Source organism: Armigeres subalbatus, chromosome 3 (genome assembly GCF_024139115.2).
Source record: "Armigeres subalbatus isolate Guangzhou_Male chromosome 3, GZ_Asu_2, whole genome shotgun sequence".
NCBI classification, from domain to species: domain Eukaryota; kingdom Metazoa; phylum Arthropoda; class Insecta; order Diptera; family Culicidae; genus Armigeres; species Armigeres subalbatus.
Window position 1 is genome coordinate 82174287 of NC_085141.1, and position 19478 is coordinate 82193764.

At 37.0% G+C, this 19478-nt stretch overlaps 1 protein-coding gene across 9 annotated transcripts in view; it reads left to right on the top strand.

The window, feature by feature from the left end:
- LOC134225421 (uncharacterized) overlaps positions 1–19478 on the top strand; it is an 850799-nt gene that overhangs the window by 768009 nt on the left and 63312 nt on the right. For all 9 annotated transcript variants that reach the window (XM_062705490.1, XM_062705489.1, XM_062705481.1 and 6 more), the window contains one exon: positions 13369–13845. In XM_062705490.1, coding sequence (XP_062561474.1) covers positions 13578–13845 — 268 coding nt within the window. In that variant the 5' untranslated portion in view covers positions 13369–13577. The remainder of the gene's footprint in view (positions 1–13368; positions 13846–19478) is intronic.

Consider the following 19478-nt stretch of genomic DNA (forward strand, 5'->3'; position numbering starts at 1 on the left):
GGCAACTTGTAAAGAAATTGTCAAAGAAACTCGAAATTCGAGAAGCTTTGACAATATGCGCCATTTTTTTGGATTTAAACAGTTGATTGACAGTGTATTATAATATAAGATAAAGCAAACTCAATCAAAATTGGGCAATCTGTCTGTTTTATATCTTCATGTAAAAGTATCCTCTCAATAAACTGAACAATCTTTAGGATCTGTCTCATTTGGCGAATTAAACTTAAAAGTGACAGAAAATTAAAAAATCACCCGGCCATAAAAATGACTAGTGCTACCAAACAATTCCAATAAAACGTAGATAAAAATGATTCGATCTCTGTCAAAACTAATCTTGCTCTGCAAGCAGGGTTATTCGATAATTATTGAAATGTCACTTTTAAGTTTAATTTCAGTTTAATTCTCCAAATGAGATATACCCTTAATAGTTGTCCTACAAAAGATTATGTGAATTAGTCCATTTTGCCCCGTGGGTGCCCATACTGATCCGATACAGAATTTTATGATCCCGGAAGAAATATTTGGATTACCTTCGTTCGTAAGAACGTTTATTTCAGGAATCGATTAGATTCTAAAATCTATGTAAAAAAAGTGTCACAGTGTGTCTAGTGTCACAATAAGTAAAGAAATGTAAAGTATCATCAGAAAACAAAAAATATTCTATTTTGGCAACATAAACGATCCTAATGTGTCGTTCAAATCGAATGGAGTCTATAGATAAAGCCTGTTTTTTAATTTTATTTATCTGACCCAGCAACTCAAACCGTTTGCTCAGTTTTTCGTTACCTTGATTTGCAAGTTGTACTTTGAAACTCTAATCAAACCCATTTTCTTTAATTTTGATTTCTGATTGACCTTTAAGTTGAGCTTGAGATCGCCTTAAAATGTTGCTCTTATTCGTCGGCAATCGCTTCAAACTTAATTCCGATCGGAAATGAATTAATTTCAATATTATTATGGAGAAACCCAGAAGAACGAAAATGAAGCAATAGCGCAACGTTAGATACCGTGCCAACAGTTGCTACCACCAATTTACACACAATTACGGCTACCCTTGAGCTGCGCCAATTCCCATCGTAAAGAACAAATAGCCGCCGAAATCCACTGAAAGATTTCCCCGTCATCGCCCCATCGTACTGGATGCTCTCGTAATCGAGTTTCTCACTTCGAAACAGACAGAAAATCTGTTTTGTTTTGTGTCAAGCAGTCTGCTTTAGGTTTTTTTTCTTCGCCCAAACAGCAATATGCAATGGCGAAAAAAAAACTCTTAAAAACGAGCATCAATATTGCTTAGTACCACTATCAAAACTGTGTGCAACTATCGAAGCAAAGTGCAGCCTCTGCACTTAAAATCACGCACGCCACACCGTTTACTTACTTTGCAAACACTTCTCGTTTGCTTCAACAGTTGACTTGCGCTTTAGTATGTTTGCGATCCAAGCATCTAAATTATCAAATGCAGGTATTCCTGAAGACAAATGCGATCAAATGTTGACACGAGCAGCCACGCTGGTGGAACGTTTATTAACGAAATTCATACCAACAAAGTTAATGACAAAAATAAACACAGAAACCCTTAGCGTTCATTAGGGCCTAAATCGTTTTGAAGTGCAAGCTTCTTTCAGATATTCAGGTGTTAGATAACTCGTGTCAAACAACATGAGGCGTCCAGTTGTTTCGCTTACCTAACTTGTATCTTGAGCATGTGGGAAGAGGAAATTCCAAAAATAGAATTAATTTTTTTTTTCAAAAGCTAATTTAAATCTTATTCGAGTACAACTGATTATTGGTAATGTGTCAACAATCAGCTTCTATTCGGCAAACCTTTTGAGTGACATTAAAAGTTGAATTTATAAAAGGAGCGGGAACAGGTTTGACTGATCGTAATTGTAACGAAAATTAGATCACCTTGAAATTGGCTTAGGTTGAACTTTTTTTTCGTTCCGCCAACACGTACGGTTTCCGCATTCGAAATGGCAACGACATTTTAGAGATCAAATCGCATAGATCACAACTCAGAAAGGCGAAAAAGACCGTAATTGGGTTCAATTCATCAAAAAACACAACCCACTTTGTCTGGCTCTATCCAATATTATGGGATCGACACGCAAACCAGTGCCCGCTCTCGTCTCCGGAGTGAATCATTTGCCCTGAATAATTTCCAGGGTGCGTATTGAACGAGCAAATAGTGACACGCCGCTCAAGAACTGGTTTGTAGTTTGGGGGATTTTGCCATTCTGTAGATGTAGAACGGGGAGTAAACCCCAGCGACATGGGAATGGGTAATTCGAATCTTAATCATCGTCTGCCACGCACGACAAGTTCACACCACGAGCGGGTGACAAAGCATCTCGGTATGAAGGCAACTATCTGCTTATTTACGGAGAAATCCAACAGCACACATCACAACGAGCAACGTGCAGGCGCCCAGCAACTGAACGAGTTGGTCCATCCATTTTTCTTTCACTCAACAAAGTCGAGCGATGATAATGGCAATAAGATGAAACTGGAAACCACTTTAATTGCTCGTTTTAAGTTTAATTACCCTCGACGACGACGGAGCCCATGGCACCAACTGTTTCGAACCAACAAACAAACTTTCCACACGTGGATCGGACCACGAAAGATAAGTCGCATGTCGGATGGGGATTAAGTCCGAGAAATGGACAGGTTTTTCTCCCAACAAACTGTTGCAGTACGATATGAATGGGCGCCATCGTAACGTTTGTAGTTGTAATTCTGTCCAATATTAATAAATAGACATTCATGGAAAAAAATATTGATTCAGACTGATTTTTGAATGAGTCAACAACAAAGTCGTTTGTTTGGTTAGGCCTCGAAAATAATGGTTGCATGTTGAAGGATTTTTTTAACAAGCTAGCTTATTTAGAAATTTCTATTCGGTCCGTAGAACATGATTTGTGTGTTTGCGTTGAGAGTTGTCGTTGAGAATTTGTGGATATCGATGGATTACTTTCCGTAGTGTGCGAGAATAAAAAAAAACTAATGAGAGGATCATTGCTAATAATGCGATCCAATTCTGTTAGTGCTATAAGTTGCTTAGATAACATATTTCAAGAACTGGAATACACATTTGGGTATAATCACCAGTTCTGGTAATGGTGGTAATGTTCTGAAGAATTCCTTAGGAATTAACTTCTGACATGTTTTCATAAATATCTTAAATATTTTTTTAGAAAATACCTTTGGGGTTTTTTCAAAAAAAAAAAACAATGATACTACTAGGACTCTTTCGAAAACTATTTCAGTAATTTATTCGGATACCATCGAAATTTTCATTCACTCGGAAAATGCTTCAATAATTCCTCCTAATTTCCAACAAGAATTCCTAACATAATTTCCACAGGAAATCCATAAGCCCATCTCGATATTCTTAAAGGTTCAATTTATCGACTGATCGGTGTTTATGCGGGATTTGGTTTGGCGTGCAGTCATTAAATTAGAGGGAAACAGAAATTTTCTATTTTCCGACGTTTCGGCGCAATGGCAAGGCAAAATACATTGCGCCGAAACGTCGGAAAATAGAAAATTTCTGTTTCCCTCTAATTTAATGACTGCACGCCAAACCAAATCCCGCGATATTCTTAAATTTATCTAAGAATTTCTTTGTACATAACTTCAAGCTTACGGAATTTCATCTATGGTTTTCCCGAGAAAATCCTCCGATGATAACTTTGGAGATATAATAAGAAATCCCATTGGTAATTCATCTTTCAGGAATTTCTTCAGAAATTCTTCCAGACATTCCTGTGGAAGTTCCTTTATGAATTCCTTCAATATTCTTTTAATTTTTTTTGGAATAACTTCGACAATTCCTTTAGGAGTAATCCTTCGAAAATTTCTGTAGCAATTTCTTTGGAAATTCCTTTAAGAATTTGTTCGGAACTTAATTTAGGGTTTTTTTGGGATACGTTTAAGGAAATCTATCAGAAATTCTTTTGAGAATTCCTCCAGGAATAAATAAGAAAATTATTCCAGGAATTTCTTTTGACATTCGTCCAGGAATTCCTTCTGAAAATTCTCTGGAAAGGCCGTTGTAGATTTCTTAGGAAATTCCTCAAAAACTTCCTCCAGGAAATCCTTCGCAAAACCCCTTAGTAAAGCCATACGGATTTTTCTCTCCAAAATTCCTGCAATAATTATTCCGTAAATTTTGTTGGGAGATTTTTTTAGGAAATTTATTTAAAAATTAAAAAGGGAATACTAAAGGAATTTTCGGAAGATTTTCTAACTTTCATTCGAAAGAACTCTTATTGTAATTTCCGAATGATTCCTAAAAGAATTTCTGAAAAACAATTCTAAAGTGATTTTTGAATACCTCTGCATCTCCACGATTGCCTTGGGATAGGATATCGTTTTAGTTACAAATGATAATTTATCTGAATTCACTTTGGTAAGTGATGCGATCAATGGGATGGGAATAACACTAATACGAGTTAAAAGTTAAAACATGCACGCCCGGTATTTTATTTCTTTCCCGACGACTAAAATACGCACTGCACTTACTTGTTCGATGGCTACTCTTATTACCGGCCGCGCAATGCAGAACACAATATTTCGGCCGATCGCGCGATCGTTCTGCTGTACGAAACAAGAGAGATCACGCACTGAACTCTGTTTCAAAAGAATATTCGTAGGTTTGAGACTAATTAAGTTCCCGGAGGAATGTCCGAAGGAATTCCTGAAAAAATCCAGAAAAAAATCTTGGATGATGTTCTAAAGAAATTCCGAAGGGATTTTTCAAGGAATTACTGGAAGAAATTCTTTGAGAAATTCCTGAAGTAATTGTTGATGGCATTTCTTAAAAGATCGGAGGAGTTCCTAAACCAATTTCCGCAGAAATTTCTATAGCAATTTCCGAAAGAAATTTTTGGTGAAATTCTCCTAAGAAAATATCGGAAGGGTTCCTGCTACTATTTCCGTTGGTATTGCCGAAGGATATCCCGAAGGAATTCCGACCAAGAAATAGTTTAAATAATTCGTTAACAATATTTCAAAGAAGTTGTCAAGACGCAAGTATTATAAGATGCAAGTAATATCCTGATGCATTTCCAAAAGAATTTCTGGATCTATCTCCTAAATAACTTCCTGAGAATTTGCCGGCAGAATCCCTGGGGGAAACTCCGAAGGAATTCTTGGAGGAATGTTCAGAGAAATTAAAGAATTTCGTAAATTCCTTCAGAAGTTCCTTCGGAAATTCCAGAACAGAATTCCGGCGGAATTATGGGAGCCAAGGGAAAGGATCGCCTGCAAGAATTAATGAAATTTTTAAAATTTGCTGAAGAAATTCCTGAAAGAAATTTCGGAGAAGTTTCAAAAAGAATTTTTAGACAATTTTTCAAAGAAATTTTCAAAAGAATTCCTAAAGAAATTTCTGGAGGTAATTCTAGATTTATTTGCGGAGGATTTTCGAAGATATTCCTTGAGAAATTTGTAATGAATCACTGGAGGAATTTCCGATGTATAACTTAGAGAAATTTTCGATGGAACTCCTAGAGGAATTTTTGATGGTATGCTATGGCTGAAAGAACTTCTGGATGATTAACCGAATTAATTCCTGGGAGTACTTTCTACGAAAAAAAATGTGTGGAAGACATTCCGATCGAATTTTTGGATAAATTTATGAAATATCTTAGTTATTTACTTACTTTTACTTATGGGTCCTGTACACCTCCGGTTCACACTCACTGGTGCAGCCCTTGTCAAAACATGGAAAAAACCTCTCAGTCATTCAAATATTGAAACAGACCATAGATGTCTTCAGCGAAGTTTCAATATACATTAATGCCGACATTTTGGTCAATATTAACCATTTTTAGCGATATTTGCATACAAGTCCCATACGCCAGATCGGTCAAACAATGGTTTTCAAGTGTGATTTCTTCAGAGAAGTTGTCTGTCACCTATTTTCGAAGAACCTTGTTAAAATATTCAAAATTCCAGAGCCTGCTGTGATGATTTATTTGTTTATTTAGAAATGAACACTTTTTCTGTTTATTATTATTCAAAATCAAGGATAATGACAGAATACACGATTCGTAACGATGATCCAGTAACAAAAAAATATGAAAAATTGTATTATTGCTCCTTTGGAAGTTAAGAAAAAAAAAATTGCATCGACCTAGAGGAAAATGGAAATGGGTGACAATGGGTCCGGGGGTTTGAGAATGGGTCATCGCTCATCTGGAGGTCATAGAACAAAATCGTTCAAAAAGGTCTCTTATTTTTTAGACTTTTTGCCCTCAGATACATCAAATCTATTCTTCAAGCATTCTAAGTAGTTGAAGCAGTGATACGTTTTCACACCCATTTGACCCATATTCACTTATTTAGTATAAAAAATCATGGACAAACAATAATCAATACAGTATTTACATAACTAGTCTTTCTCCATTTTCCTCTAGATCGATGCATTTTTTTAAACTTCCAAAGGGACAATAATAAAATTTCATCAGTTCTTGTATAGTTAAAAAAAGGTTTAAAAAAACGTAATGCGTAATTCAAACTTAATTTAAAAAAAAAATCATCGAAAATCATGTCTTTGGAATAGTGTTTGTATGAAAGGGCATGAGTTTTTCTGTCCATTGCCGATTAAAACGCCTGCCCGACTCTGCCCCATCGCATAAACGACATATGTGGAAAATACTATCAAATTGTCTTTTTTTCCGCGAATAATCGCAAGAAATCATTTCTTGTAACTAGATCACCGTCATGAATCGTGTACTTTGTCATTATCCTTGATTTTGAATAATAATAAACAGTAAAAGTGTTGATAAAGTACTATTAGGGGAAGGTGGGTAGACTTGATCCCCGGGGAGACTTGATCACTCCCTGTTTTATCGAGAACTAAAGTAGTTTTGTTCTAGCGTATTTTTTAGTACAGAACCTCTAGACAAATGACCTTTATATGGCGAGTTATTTTTTGGATTGACAAACTAATTTATTCTGCAGGGCGGTTTGTATGTTTTGACCTTCCAAAAGATTTTTTTAGTGGCCACGCAAAATTTGAACAACTTTTTATAACAATGACCAAATGGTTTCATTTTTTCACAGCACAAAGCCATAAATATGCTTAATGATCTGTACTGATAAAAATGTCAACATTCCATCAAAGTTTTAGGATATTTGGATTTGAAGCTATTACCTCAATATGGGGACACTTGATCCCCCATTATTCACCCATACAAAAATTTGGCGAAAAAATTCGGAAAAATATAAATCTGTTCTCAGGCTTCTATTTTTTGTACATTTGACAGATTTGATGAAGGATTGGCAGGAAAAAATATTTATTGCGTAGATATCGTAGAAAGGAAATCAATTCTCCCCAAATTTTAAAATAGCATTTGCTGTCGAATTCAATAACAAAAATCGTTCATGTATACGCACAGCAGTTCGAAAATCACGAAATTAAGGGACAGATAACTTCTGTGAAGAAATCCAGCCCCACTTCAGATCCCGAATTTCTGTTGCTGTCGGCCTCTGGTGACCAGTGATGGAAATCTGTGAACCATGCCCACAAAACAAGAAGTGGGTAATGCAAAATACTCGCGAACACTTGTTCTCCCTATTTCCTGCCTACCTATTGCGAGAAAAGAGAAAAATTCTAATTTTGCGGAGCAAAGAAGAAGAAGCAGACTGAGTGTCGGAAACTTCAAAAGGGAATGCACTGTACGAAAAGTGTTGATACTTCTTGATATCAAGAATATTCGAGAAATCTAAAATGTTTCGAAATCACCTAAATGTATAACAAAATACCTTCAAAGTACCATAAAAATTGTTTTAAAAAATATAGCGGCATGTAACACTCGTTTAAAGTTGCATATTCTCGTTGAATTTAATAATCAACATTCACACGAGAAAATAAACCAAATTTTTTTACCGTGCAACAAGTGATTTGACGTTTGCGGAACAGCTTTCCGACAGTCGACCGTTGAACCCCGCTTCGAATTTTTCAATCTTCTCGCAATACTACTAGCAGAGAAAACAGAGAAACGAACCCCGAAAAATGTTCGTGAAGCTTAGCGAGTTATTCGGGGTCATAAAACAACCTCGGAACTAGTTTCTCACGGATGTTCGAGCAAGAACACATTTGTTTATTGTTGTTGTGTTTATCTCAATTGAAGTTTACTCATTGTATTTGATGTAACCACAAATACTCACAACTGTGATTTTTACTCACGAATAAAGCAAGCGCTAGAAAAATGCAGGTAGTAGGTTCGCGCGAGTGTGGCATTTCTGATAGGTCAAATTAGGGGCTGTTCATATTCCACGTGGATAGGTTTTGGTCCCCTCCCCCAGTGTGGACAATTGCTCATATACATTTTCAAAAATTTGTATGAGCCGTGGACATTTGCCAAACCTCCCCTCCCCCCTGAAATGCCCATGTGGTATATGGATGGTCCCTTACACTCTGCTTAATCGTGAAGCGAGTATTTCCACCACTGCTGGTGAGAACGACGATGGAGCTTGTTGTTTGAGATCCAGTTGTGAGGCTACCAGGCCCGAATTATATACCGCAGGCATCTGTTAATGAACACCTGCAGCCGTTGAGTGTTCTCCACTGATACACACCATGTTTCGCTAGTGTATAACAGCACAGATTTCACGTTAGAGTTGAAAATTCGTATTTTGGTGCGTTCACTTATCTGCCTGTTTTTCCAGATATGTCTTGAACTTGTAAAGGCAGCCCTTGCTTTCCTGATCGGTTCGCCTATGTCGATCTTGGTACCGCCGTCTGACGCCATTTGGCTACCAATATATTTGAAGTTTTCAACATTCTCCACTGATAGCCCGGCTACTGTGAAACTGGAAGGGGTCACCGTGTTTACATCGAACGATTTGGTTTTGTGGACGTTGTTGACTAAACCTGTCGAAGACGAACAAGAGAGGCAAGGTCGTTGAGGTTACTCTGCATGTCAGAGCGCCGTTTCGCGAGGAGTTCAACGTCATCAGCCAATTCGAAGTCGTTCAGGTGCTCCATAACTATAGGCTGTTATAACAGCCCGCGGTTTGGTTCACGGTCAATCGTACCTACCAGAATATTGTCGATTACGATGAGAAACAGTAACGGTGATAGGATGCATCCTTGCCTCACACCAACTACGACCCGGAGGGTCGGACAAGAACTCATTGTACAGCACTCTACACGAGAGGGCCTCGTACTGTGCCTCGATGAGGCCGATAATTTCCCCAGGAACCCCCTTGCGTCTCAGGGCGCCCCACATGCTTTCGTGATTGAGACGGTCGAAACAATATGGTTCACACAGGATCTTCTTGCACGGGATCCAGCCTACTGCCGCTGGAGAGTCGCATCTTCTCCTGAATCTGGGCTAGGATAACTTTGCATAGAACTTTGAGAACGGTACACAGCAACATAGTGTCTCGCCAGTTATCGCATGCAGCCAGGTCTCCCTTTTTGGGCACCTTCCGTAAGATACCTTGCTTCCAGTCGACCGGGAAAATTGCGGTGTCCCAGATATTACGAAATAAACGATGCAATAGTTGAGGGGATGTCATGAGGTCAGCTTTGAGCATCTCGGTCGATATCGATCGATTTCATGCTTTGTATGGCTGTTTGAATCTCTAGCAGTGATGGAGCTTCGGTATTGACGCGTGTTATACGTCGGATCCTAGGCAGATCATGCCGAGGTAGTGATGGCCTGGCTGGCACTTGAAAAAGTTGTTCGAAGTGCTCGAACCAGCGTTTCAGCTGGTCAGTTGGGTCGGTCAATAACTGATCATTCGCGTCTTTCACAGGCATCGTTGCATTTATCTTCGCCCCGCTTAAGCGTCGTGAGATATCGTAGAGGAGGCGAATGTCCCTGGTTGCGGCGGCTCTCTCTCCTTCGTCGGCCAGAGAGTCTGCCCACGCTCGCTTGTCCCGTCGACATGAGCGTTTTACTTCCTTCTCAAGAGCCGCGTATCGTTGGCGGGCTAAGACTTTGGCTCCTCTGGTTTTCGATCGCTCTATCGCGGCTTTGGCTTCTCTTCGCTCCTCTATCTTTCTCCAGGTCTCATCAGTGATCCATTGTTTTCTCTGGGTGCGTAGTTCGCCCAGATTGTTCTCGCTGGTGGCGATGAAGGCATTCTTGATGGCGGTCCATTGGTCTTCCACGCTGCCACCTTCTGGGATATCTGCAGCACGCGTCTCCAGCTTTTCAACGATGGACCGTTTCACCGTGGCATCTTGCAGTCGGCGTGTGTTGAATCGTCGTCCAACTCTTTCCTCCTGCCGACGAATCCGTGCAATGCGCAGGCGTATTTTGTCGATGAGGAGATGATGATCAGACGCGATATCGGCATTACGTTTATTAAGCACATAAAGAAGACTCCGTTTCCATTTTCGGCTGATGCAGATGTGGTCGATTTGATTTTCCGGAAAGCCATCACGGGAGACCCTCGTGACCTTGTGAACCGGTCGATGAGGGAAGAGCGATCCTCCGATCACCATGTCGTTATTACCACAGAATTCTGCGAACAGCTCTCCGTTTCGCTCATTTCTCCGAGACCATGGCGTCCCATAATGCGCTCATGGTTCGAGTTGTCGGATCCGATCTTCGCATTGAAGTCGCCCAAACAGAGCTTGATATCACCCTTCGGAATTCTATCTACGACGGCATTGAGTTGACTGTAGAAGTTCTTTTTGTCTTGCAGATCGGCAGCATCGGTTGGCGGATAACATTGGATTATGGTAAGGTTTCTTGAAATATCTCCTAGATAAATACTGGAGCAATTCCCGAAGCAACTTGTTCCTAAGGAATTCTTGAGAATATCAGAAGAAGTATGAAGATGGACCAACCGATATTTTTGGGTTTTTCTTTTTGGCATGATGTATTAATTCCATATTCAAAATAGTGTTTTTGTGTTTTGTATTATCAATTATCAAAGGAATTCCTGGATAAATTCCTTGTAGAATTCCTGAAACTTCAGAAACTTCTACAAAAATTGCTTCAGAAACATCTGAAGAAAAATCTCAGATATTTCTGAAGGAATTTTGTAATTCTCGAATGAATTCATGTAGGAATCTAAAATTTTATTTGAAAGAAAATTATATTAGTGATGGAACAAGCAAAATGTGTTTTCATCATTATGTCTAATGTCTCATATCCATTAGAGATAAAAGACCCGTCCTCTTTTTTAAGAGTTGCTATGCCATTTGTATGGTCCTTAGAAAGGATTTTTTGTCTTGCTGTTAGTGGAACAGTTTCTATGTTTTCGCATATTATCTTCTTTTATCCTTTTTGACAGTCTTATTTCTTTGTTGTAGGCATTGAGAGATTTTTTATATTGATCCCACATCTGCGTACGTCTAGCTCGGTTGAAAAGCTTTCTAGCAATGGAGCAATGAAGCATTGATGGATTAGTTCTGATAGTTGCTCAGTGATTTTTTTCAAATTCTTGAATTGAGCCTGAACAAATATCTAGGATTGCTATACCATCACCTATACCATTTCAATGAAAACTGTTTCTATGCAACATATATTATGTGAAGGAATATTGAAGAACCTTTTTCAACCCTTTAAAGGCCATCGTTAACCCTTCAAAAAATGTCACCCATGAAAAAATATTTATTTTTTGTTTGGGCAGTTTTTTTATGTTTATTTCCAATCCAGCATGCATAAAATAGCAAACAATTATATTTCTAGTGATAATGTTGTTCATTTTTTATTTATTACGAGGTATAGAAAATAAAAACCACAATTTTCAAGAAAACTTTGATTGCAGCGTTATCGTAAAAGCGCAAATATGCGCAAGCAAATCACTCATTAAAAGGTGATACTAGGGTATAACCCTGCGGGACCATTTTATAGCGAAGAATTATGATAATTAAAGTTTTTTTTATACAACTTTTTGATATAAAACTTCGCGTGCAAAACAAATACAACTATCGGAAAGCTAAAGTTTTAAGCTTTGAAATCTATATTAATAAAAATGAGTTTTAATTCCCTTCCTGACGATTTAACTCAAGCACGGATTAACAAAATTGCAAAATTTCCTCTCTAATCGGTTCGTCTTGGGATCCGTAAGGTTTGTAAATACAAAAAGCTGGTGGATTTGACAGGGAAATGTAAAAAATCATTGGAATAGAACTTTGGGTCAGCTGTTGAGGAAAACAAAACAAACGGACGGAAATTGATGTAGAGTACGGTGCTACAAATAGTGCATTGTGACATTTGCAATACCCGGGCAAAGCTGGGTTTCTTTCGTTAGTTTTCGAATGCATTGCTGGAGAAATTTCAGAATGAATTCAGGAAGAATTTTCCATAGAAAAGCCCTAAAGTTTTTAGGATAAGTTTGTCAAAACGGGTTCTTTCAGGAATTTACGATGGAATTTTCAATAAATTTACAGAGATATACCGATTGGATTACCGGTTCCTAGAATTTCTTCTAAGCTTATTTTTATCGGAAGTATCTCCAGGAAATATCAAAATTCTAAGAAAATCATTTATTTCTCACAGGACAATTTTGGCTTATGTAATTAAATTTCAAAGAAATATTCTATTTGGTAGGTCACGTGCCCCATGGTGTCTCAGCTTAACTCCGTCAGTCATACCAAGTCGGACTTAGCACTCGACGAGACTCACCAAATGACTTTACTTCATTTACCTCAATAACATGATTGTATTTTTTCTCATGTTTCCTTGTTTGAAACGTTTTTATGTTCTTCAGATCTTTGATTTTTTTTTAGACAGTGTCAACTGTAAAAACGCATTTTTGAATACTATTCCATAGGCGAACGAAACAAACCAATCGATTAATTTGTTTTTTATCCTCCCAGTCCAAGTGTTGATCTGAGATCTGAGAGGCTTCGAAATCCAAGCAATAACAACCGCAGTTTCGTTTCGTCATGGCAGCTTGATGGCTTTCGGTGCGCCCCTGTTGTCGCGCTGCTATAAGATGATGCTGCATGGAGCGGTCTCTGCCGTACGTTTACCCACTTACGTATCTTGTTGCGATGGTTTTAGGGAAGCATTTCAAGGCCTATTTTCCAACTGGGTCGACCGTGAACGAGGTTAGACGTGTGCGGTGCCGAGACTCGTTAGATTCGCCGGCCGTGGATGGTTGATGTTGGATGCTACATTTCGCATCATCATCATCATCATCGTCGTCGTCGTCAAGCTGAGCCGGAAGGTCATCGGAGTGTTTTTGATTGATGGCGATCGGCCGTCAAATTGAGGGAAACGGCACTTGAAGCTGTTTGGTTATTATCGAGCGCGTGTGTGAGAAAGTTTGATCGAATCAAGATGAACATTTTATGAAGAAGTGCTGCAATTCAATACTGAAATCTAAACGCTATGATGTTTATCGATTAATTGATTAATTTATTCTTATCTCTTTTATTTACAGACAAACATTCTCATCGATGAATACGGGTCATCATAATACACGATATGATCGTCAAGTAACTAACCCACTCAACCCAATCAGTCAGTGGCGCCACACAGCCCAAACCAGCTTGAATAATCAATCACCAATAAAAAGCAGAGCCACCTGCAACACCCAAGTCACGTAAATTCAACCCCCACACGTGGAGCAACCTACCCAGCCGCCCAAAGATGTCCCACCGAATGTCCCCCAAAACCCGAGTGGTGTTCAAATTCATCTTCGGACTGGGAATATGGTCCTTTCTGGTGTTAGGATTCTTCAAACTGAACGGCGACCCAGTCACGCAGCACCAGTTCCAGCAAACACCGATCAACGGCCGGCTGCTGCTCAACAAGGACAACCGATGGACCGGCAGCGAGGCAACGTCCACGACCACCGACCGGTACGCGTCCCCGGTCGGAGCCGGAGTGGACGAAGTCCTGGTGGACAACCGAGCCGGTGAGTTTGGCTTCTCCGTACTTTTACCTTTCACACAATCGAGCTTTATTATTTCCTGAGTGACCGGAAGCTCAGTAGCGCCAGTTCAGAAACTTGTGCCTCAGTCAACCAGTTCGCATCGTCGTCCCAACAACGACGCAATGTCGAATACCGGCGACTGATTTGCATTCCTGGCCACTACTCGAAGAGTAATAAAAAGCAAAACTTACAAATCCATTAAAACTATGCACCATCTGCATAACGATGACGGCGCTGACTATGTTGATGATGCGGGCGAAGCCCCGGAGTGCGGGTTGGTTGGATGATAAACCATACAAAATTTACCGGCGAGCAGCGTCGTGACTGGCATTCTGCTGTAATGGATGTGAACAGTGACGTCAGCTTCTGGCTCCTTCGGGGGTCAAAGTTTTTCTAGTTTTTCATTTCTCAAACTTGAACTCAAATCCACCTTGATTTTGATTCGATTCGACTTCGTATCGATTTCGATTCAATTTCAATTTATACTTAATTTTGTTTTTATTTCTATTGGAATTTTATTCGATTTTATTTCCAAGCGTAGAATATGCAGATTTGATATTTTTTAAATTTCGATTTCGAAACGATTTCGTGTCGATTTCGATACGATTCTATTTCAATTAAAAATTCAATTTCAAATCGACTTTTAATCGATTTCGATTGGATTTCGACTCATTGGTTTTGATTCGATTTTTATTCTATTTTGACTCGATTTCGATTCGATTTAGATTCGATTTTGATAGGCTTTCGATTCGATTTGGATTCAATTTAAATTTGATTTCGATTCGATTTTTATTCAATCTTGATTAGGTTTTAATTGGATATCTATTTCGATAATATTTCGAATCAATTTCAATTTAGTTTATAATTGATATTGATTGAAATTCAATTCGTTTCCAATTCTAATTCGCCCGATTTGATTACGATTTGACCCGAAATCTATTTTAACTCGATTTGGATTGGAACCCACTTTGATTTAGATTCGGTTTCAATTTCGGTTCCATTTCATTTCAAATTCGTTCGACTTCGAGTTCTATTCGAATCGATTTCGATAAGATTTCGATTTAACTTTGATTCAATTCGGTTTCAACACAATTTTTATTCGATTTCGATTCAAGTTCGATTACGATTTGATTCTGATTTGATTTCAATGCGATTTCAATTCTGTTGAAATAAGATTTTGGTAAGCTTTCAACTCGACTTCGATTGCTTTTCGATTGGATTTCGATTCGATCCAATTTTAATTCGAACTCGATTGGATTTCGATTCAATTTCTATTCGGTTTATATGCAATACGATTTTTTTTCCACAATTCTCCAACCCGTATTAAAATCGATTTGAGTGCGATTAAGATTTAATTTAGGTTTCGATTTCGATTGAATTTTGAATCGATATCGATTCGATTTCAATAAATATTTGCTTTGGCATTTGAATTCGATTTCAATTAGATTTCGATTCGACTTCGATTCAATTTCGATTCATTTTCGATTCGATTCGATTTTGATTCGATTTTTATTCGATTTCGATTCGATTTTAGTTCTATTTCAATTCGATTTCGATTCGATGTCGATTTTGACTTGATGTTGATTCGTTTTCGATTAGATTGGATTTCGATTCGATTCGATTCGATTTTGATTCGATTTCGATTTTTATTCGATCTTAATTCGATTTCTATTGGGTTTTGATTCGATTTCGATTCAATTTCAACTTGGATTCGATTTCAATTCGATTCCAATTCGATTTTGATTTGATTTCATTCGATTTCGACTTGATTTCGATTCGATTTCGATTCGATTTTGATTCGATTTCGATTCGATTTCGGTTCGATTTCGATTCGATTTCCATTCGATTTCGATTCGATTTCGATTCGATTTTGATTCGATTTCGATTCGATGTCGATTCGATGTCGATTCGATTTCGATTCGATTTCGATTCGATTCGATTTAGATTCGATTTAGATTCGATTTCGATTCGATTTTGATTCGATTTTGATAAGATTTCGATTTGATTTCGATGCGATTTCGATTCGATTTCGATTCGATTTCGATTCGATTTCGATTCGATTTCGATTCGATTTCGATTCGATTTGTATTCGATATCGTCTCGATTTCGATTCGATTTCAATTCGATTTCGATTCGATTTCGATTCGATTTCGATTCGATTTCGATTCGATTTCGATTCGATTTCGATTCGATTTCGATTCTATTTCGATTCGATTTCGATTCGATTTCGATTCGATTTCGATTCGATTTCGATGCGATTTGTATTCGATATCGTCTCGATTTCGATTCGATTTAAATTCGATTTCGATTCGATTTCGATTTCGATTCAATTCGATTTCGATTCAATTTCGATTCGATTTCAATTCGATTTCGATTCGATGTCGATTCGATTTCGATTCGATTTCGAATATATTTCGATTCAATTTGATTTCGATTCGATTTCGATTTCGATTCGATTTCGATTCGATTCGATTCCGATTCGATTTCAATTCGATTTCGATTTGATTTCCATTTGATTTCGATTCTATTTCGATTCGATTCCGATTTCGATTCCATTTCGATTCAATTTCGATTCGATTCGATTCGATTTCGATTCGATTTCGATTCGATTTCAATTCGATTTCGATTTCGATTCGATTTGATTTCGATTTCGATTTCGATTCAATTTCGATTTCGATTAGATTTAGATTCAATTTGATTTCGATTTGATTTCGATTTGATTTCGATTCGATTTAGATTCGATTCCGATTCGATTTCAATTCGATTTCGATTTGATTTCGATTTGATTTCGATTCGATTTCGATTCCGATTTCGATTCCATTTCGATTCAATTTCAATTCGATTCGATTTCGATTTCGATTCAATTTTGATTCCAATTCGATTCGATTTCGATTCGATTTTGATTCGAATTCGATTTGATTAAATTTAAATTAAATTCGATCCTATTTCTATATGATTTTTTTGAGACTTCGACTAGATTTGGATTTGGTTTCAATTCGTTTCTTCTTGTTTCTGTTTGGATTCAGATTTGGTTTTAATTTGATTTTGATTCAATTTTGATACCGCTTCGATTCCTATTCAATTAAATTAGATTTGATTCCATTTCTACTTGATTTTTGTTTGATTTTGATTCCGAATCGATTCGCATTCGATTTCGATTCGGTTTTAATTCGATTTCTTTTTGTTCTTGATTTGGTTTTTATTTGCCTTTTATTCGTTTTCTATTTGATTCGAGTTCGATTCAATTTTTTTTTTCAATTATTTCAATTATTATATTCTATTGTATTCTATTGGTTCCCGATTCGATTTGAATCCGTCTTGATTCGATTTTGATACGATTTCAATTCGTTTATGTTTTGATTCAATTTCAATCAAATACCGATTTCGATTCGCCTTCAATTTCGAGTCGATTCGTGTCGTTTTCTATTCGATATTGATAAGATTCAAATTCTAATTTTATTCCTTTTCTATAACGATTCGATTTCTACTCCATTTCGGTTTGATTACGATTCCGATTTGATTCGTATTCGATTTTGAGTGAGTTTTCTGTTGTATTCTTTTAGATTTTGATTAGATTTCAATTCGATCCAATTCTTTTTCTATTTGATTCGAATTCCATTCAAATTCTATTTAAAATAGAATATAAATCAAAATCGAGTCTACGATTTATATTCTATTCGATTTCGAATCCATTTTTATTCGTTTCTAGTTCGATTTTGATTTCGATAATATTCGGTCTCGAATTTTTTTTTTCGACTTCAATTCGCTTTCGTTTCAATTTCGAATCGATTTCAATGTGATTTAGATTCAATTTTAAATTGTTCTTGTATCGATTTAGATTCGATTTTTGTTTCGATTCTGGTTCGATTTGGAATCCGATTCGATTTCTATTCGAGGTCGAGTTGATTTCGTATCGTATTTTAGTTTCAATTAAATTTCTATTTAATTCTAATTCGATTTCTTTTCAATTTGAATTATATTTAATTCGAATATAAATCCATCGTTTTCGATTCGATTTTGATTGGTTTTCGATTTGATTAAGAATTGATTTTGACTCTATTCTATTTTATTTCGATTTCCATTTCATTTCGATTTCTATTCCGTTTTAATTGAATTTCGATTCAATTTAAACTGAATAGATCAAATTCAATCAAATTCTCATCAAATTCCGATTTCAATCCAATTTTTATATTTTTATTTTTCAATTCGACGACGCTTCGGTTTGATTCCTAATCTATTTCATGTCCAATTCGGTATTGATTAGATTTTTATTTTGTTTCGATTCAATTTAAATGGGATTTCGATTTTGTTTTCGATTCAGATTTGGTTTTTGTTTGATAGTGATTTGGTCTCGATTCCTATTTAATTTTGAGTCGATTTTGTGTCGTATTCTATTCGATTTCGATAAAATTTTGATTCGGTTTCTATTACTTTTTCATTAGGATTCGACTCGATTTCGTTTCGATTTTGGTTTGATTTCGACTTCGGTTTGATTCGTATTCGACATCTTGAGTGATACGACACGAAAGTATTCTTTTCGATTTTAATTCGATTTCTATTTGATTTCTATTTGATTCGAATTACATTAAAATGCTTTGTAATTAGACTTGACATCAATTTGTATTCTACTCGATTTTAAATCCATTTATAGTCGTTTCCGATTCAATTTTGATTTCGATTCGATTCGGTCTCGGTTCGTTTTTTATTTGATTTCAATCCGATTTCGTTTAGATTTCAAATAGATTTCAATTTAACTTGGATTCATTCTTGTATTGATTAAGATTTAATTTTTGTTTCGATTCTAGTTCGTTTTTGAATCCGATTCGATTCCTATTCGAGGTCGAGTCGGTTTCGTATCGTATTCTAGTTTCAATTCAATTTCTATTTAATTATGATTCGATTTCTTCTCAACTTCAATTCAAGTCAAATTCTGTTTTGAATAATTTTTTATTCTATTTCGATTCAATTTCGATTCGATTCCGAAACGCTTTCGATTTGATTTTTTGGTTCGGTTTCAACTCGATTTTGTCTTGATTTTGATTCAATTTCAACTCAATTCCTGTGACTCGATTGTAATTTGATTTTTATTCGATGTTGATTCAATTTTGATTTTGATTCAATTTTTCATTTGATTCGCTATCGATTAAATTGCGATTGATTTCAGTAAGATCTTATTTTGTTCTCAACGGCTGAATATTTTCATGGACGTCCCACGAACGCTATAGGAGTGTCTCATTTTTAACAGCTAGCGCACAAGCCTGAGTGGTCCGATCATGAAAAGTGCATGGATACATTTTAATGCTTTCACGATTTTATCTTTTCCATATTAATTATTTGTGAGCATAACAAAAATCTAACTACTTATAGCTGTGGACGCTCATGTTTGCCATTAATGGCGCATTCTTCCGGTTCGAACAACCTTTCAGGGTTCTATTTTGCTAAGTATGCTTCGTAGTACTAACTCTTCATTACCGGATGGGATGAACTCCCAAGCAAAATGGCGCTCTGGGACGTTTTTCCTCCGACCGAGTCGTCATTAGCAATGGTCCAGCGCACAGGACACAGAAACGTGCCGGGACGTATATGATTTGACACACATCCGCTCATTTATGACA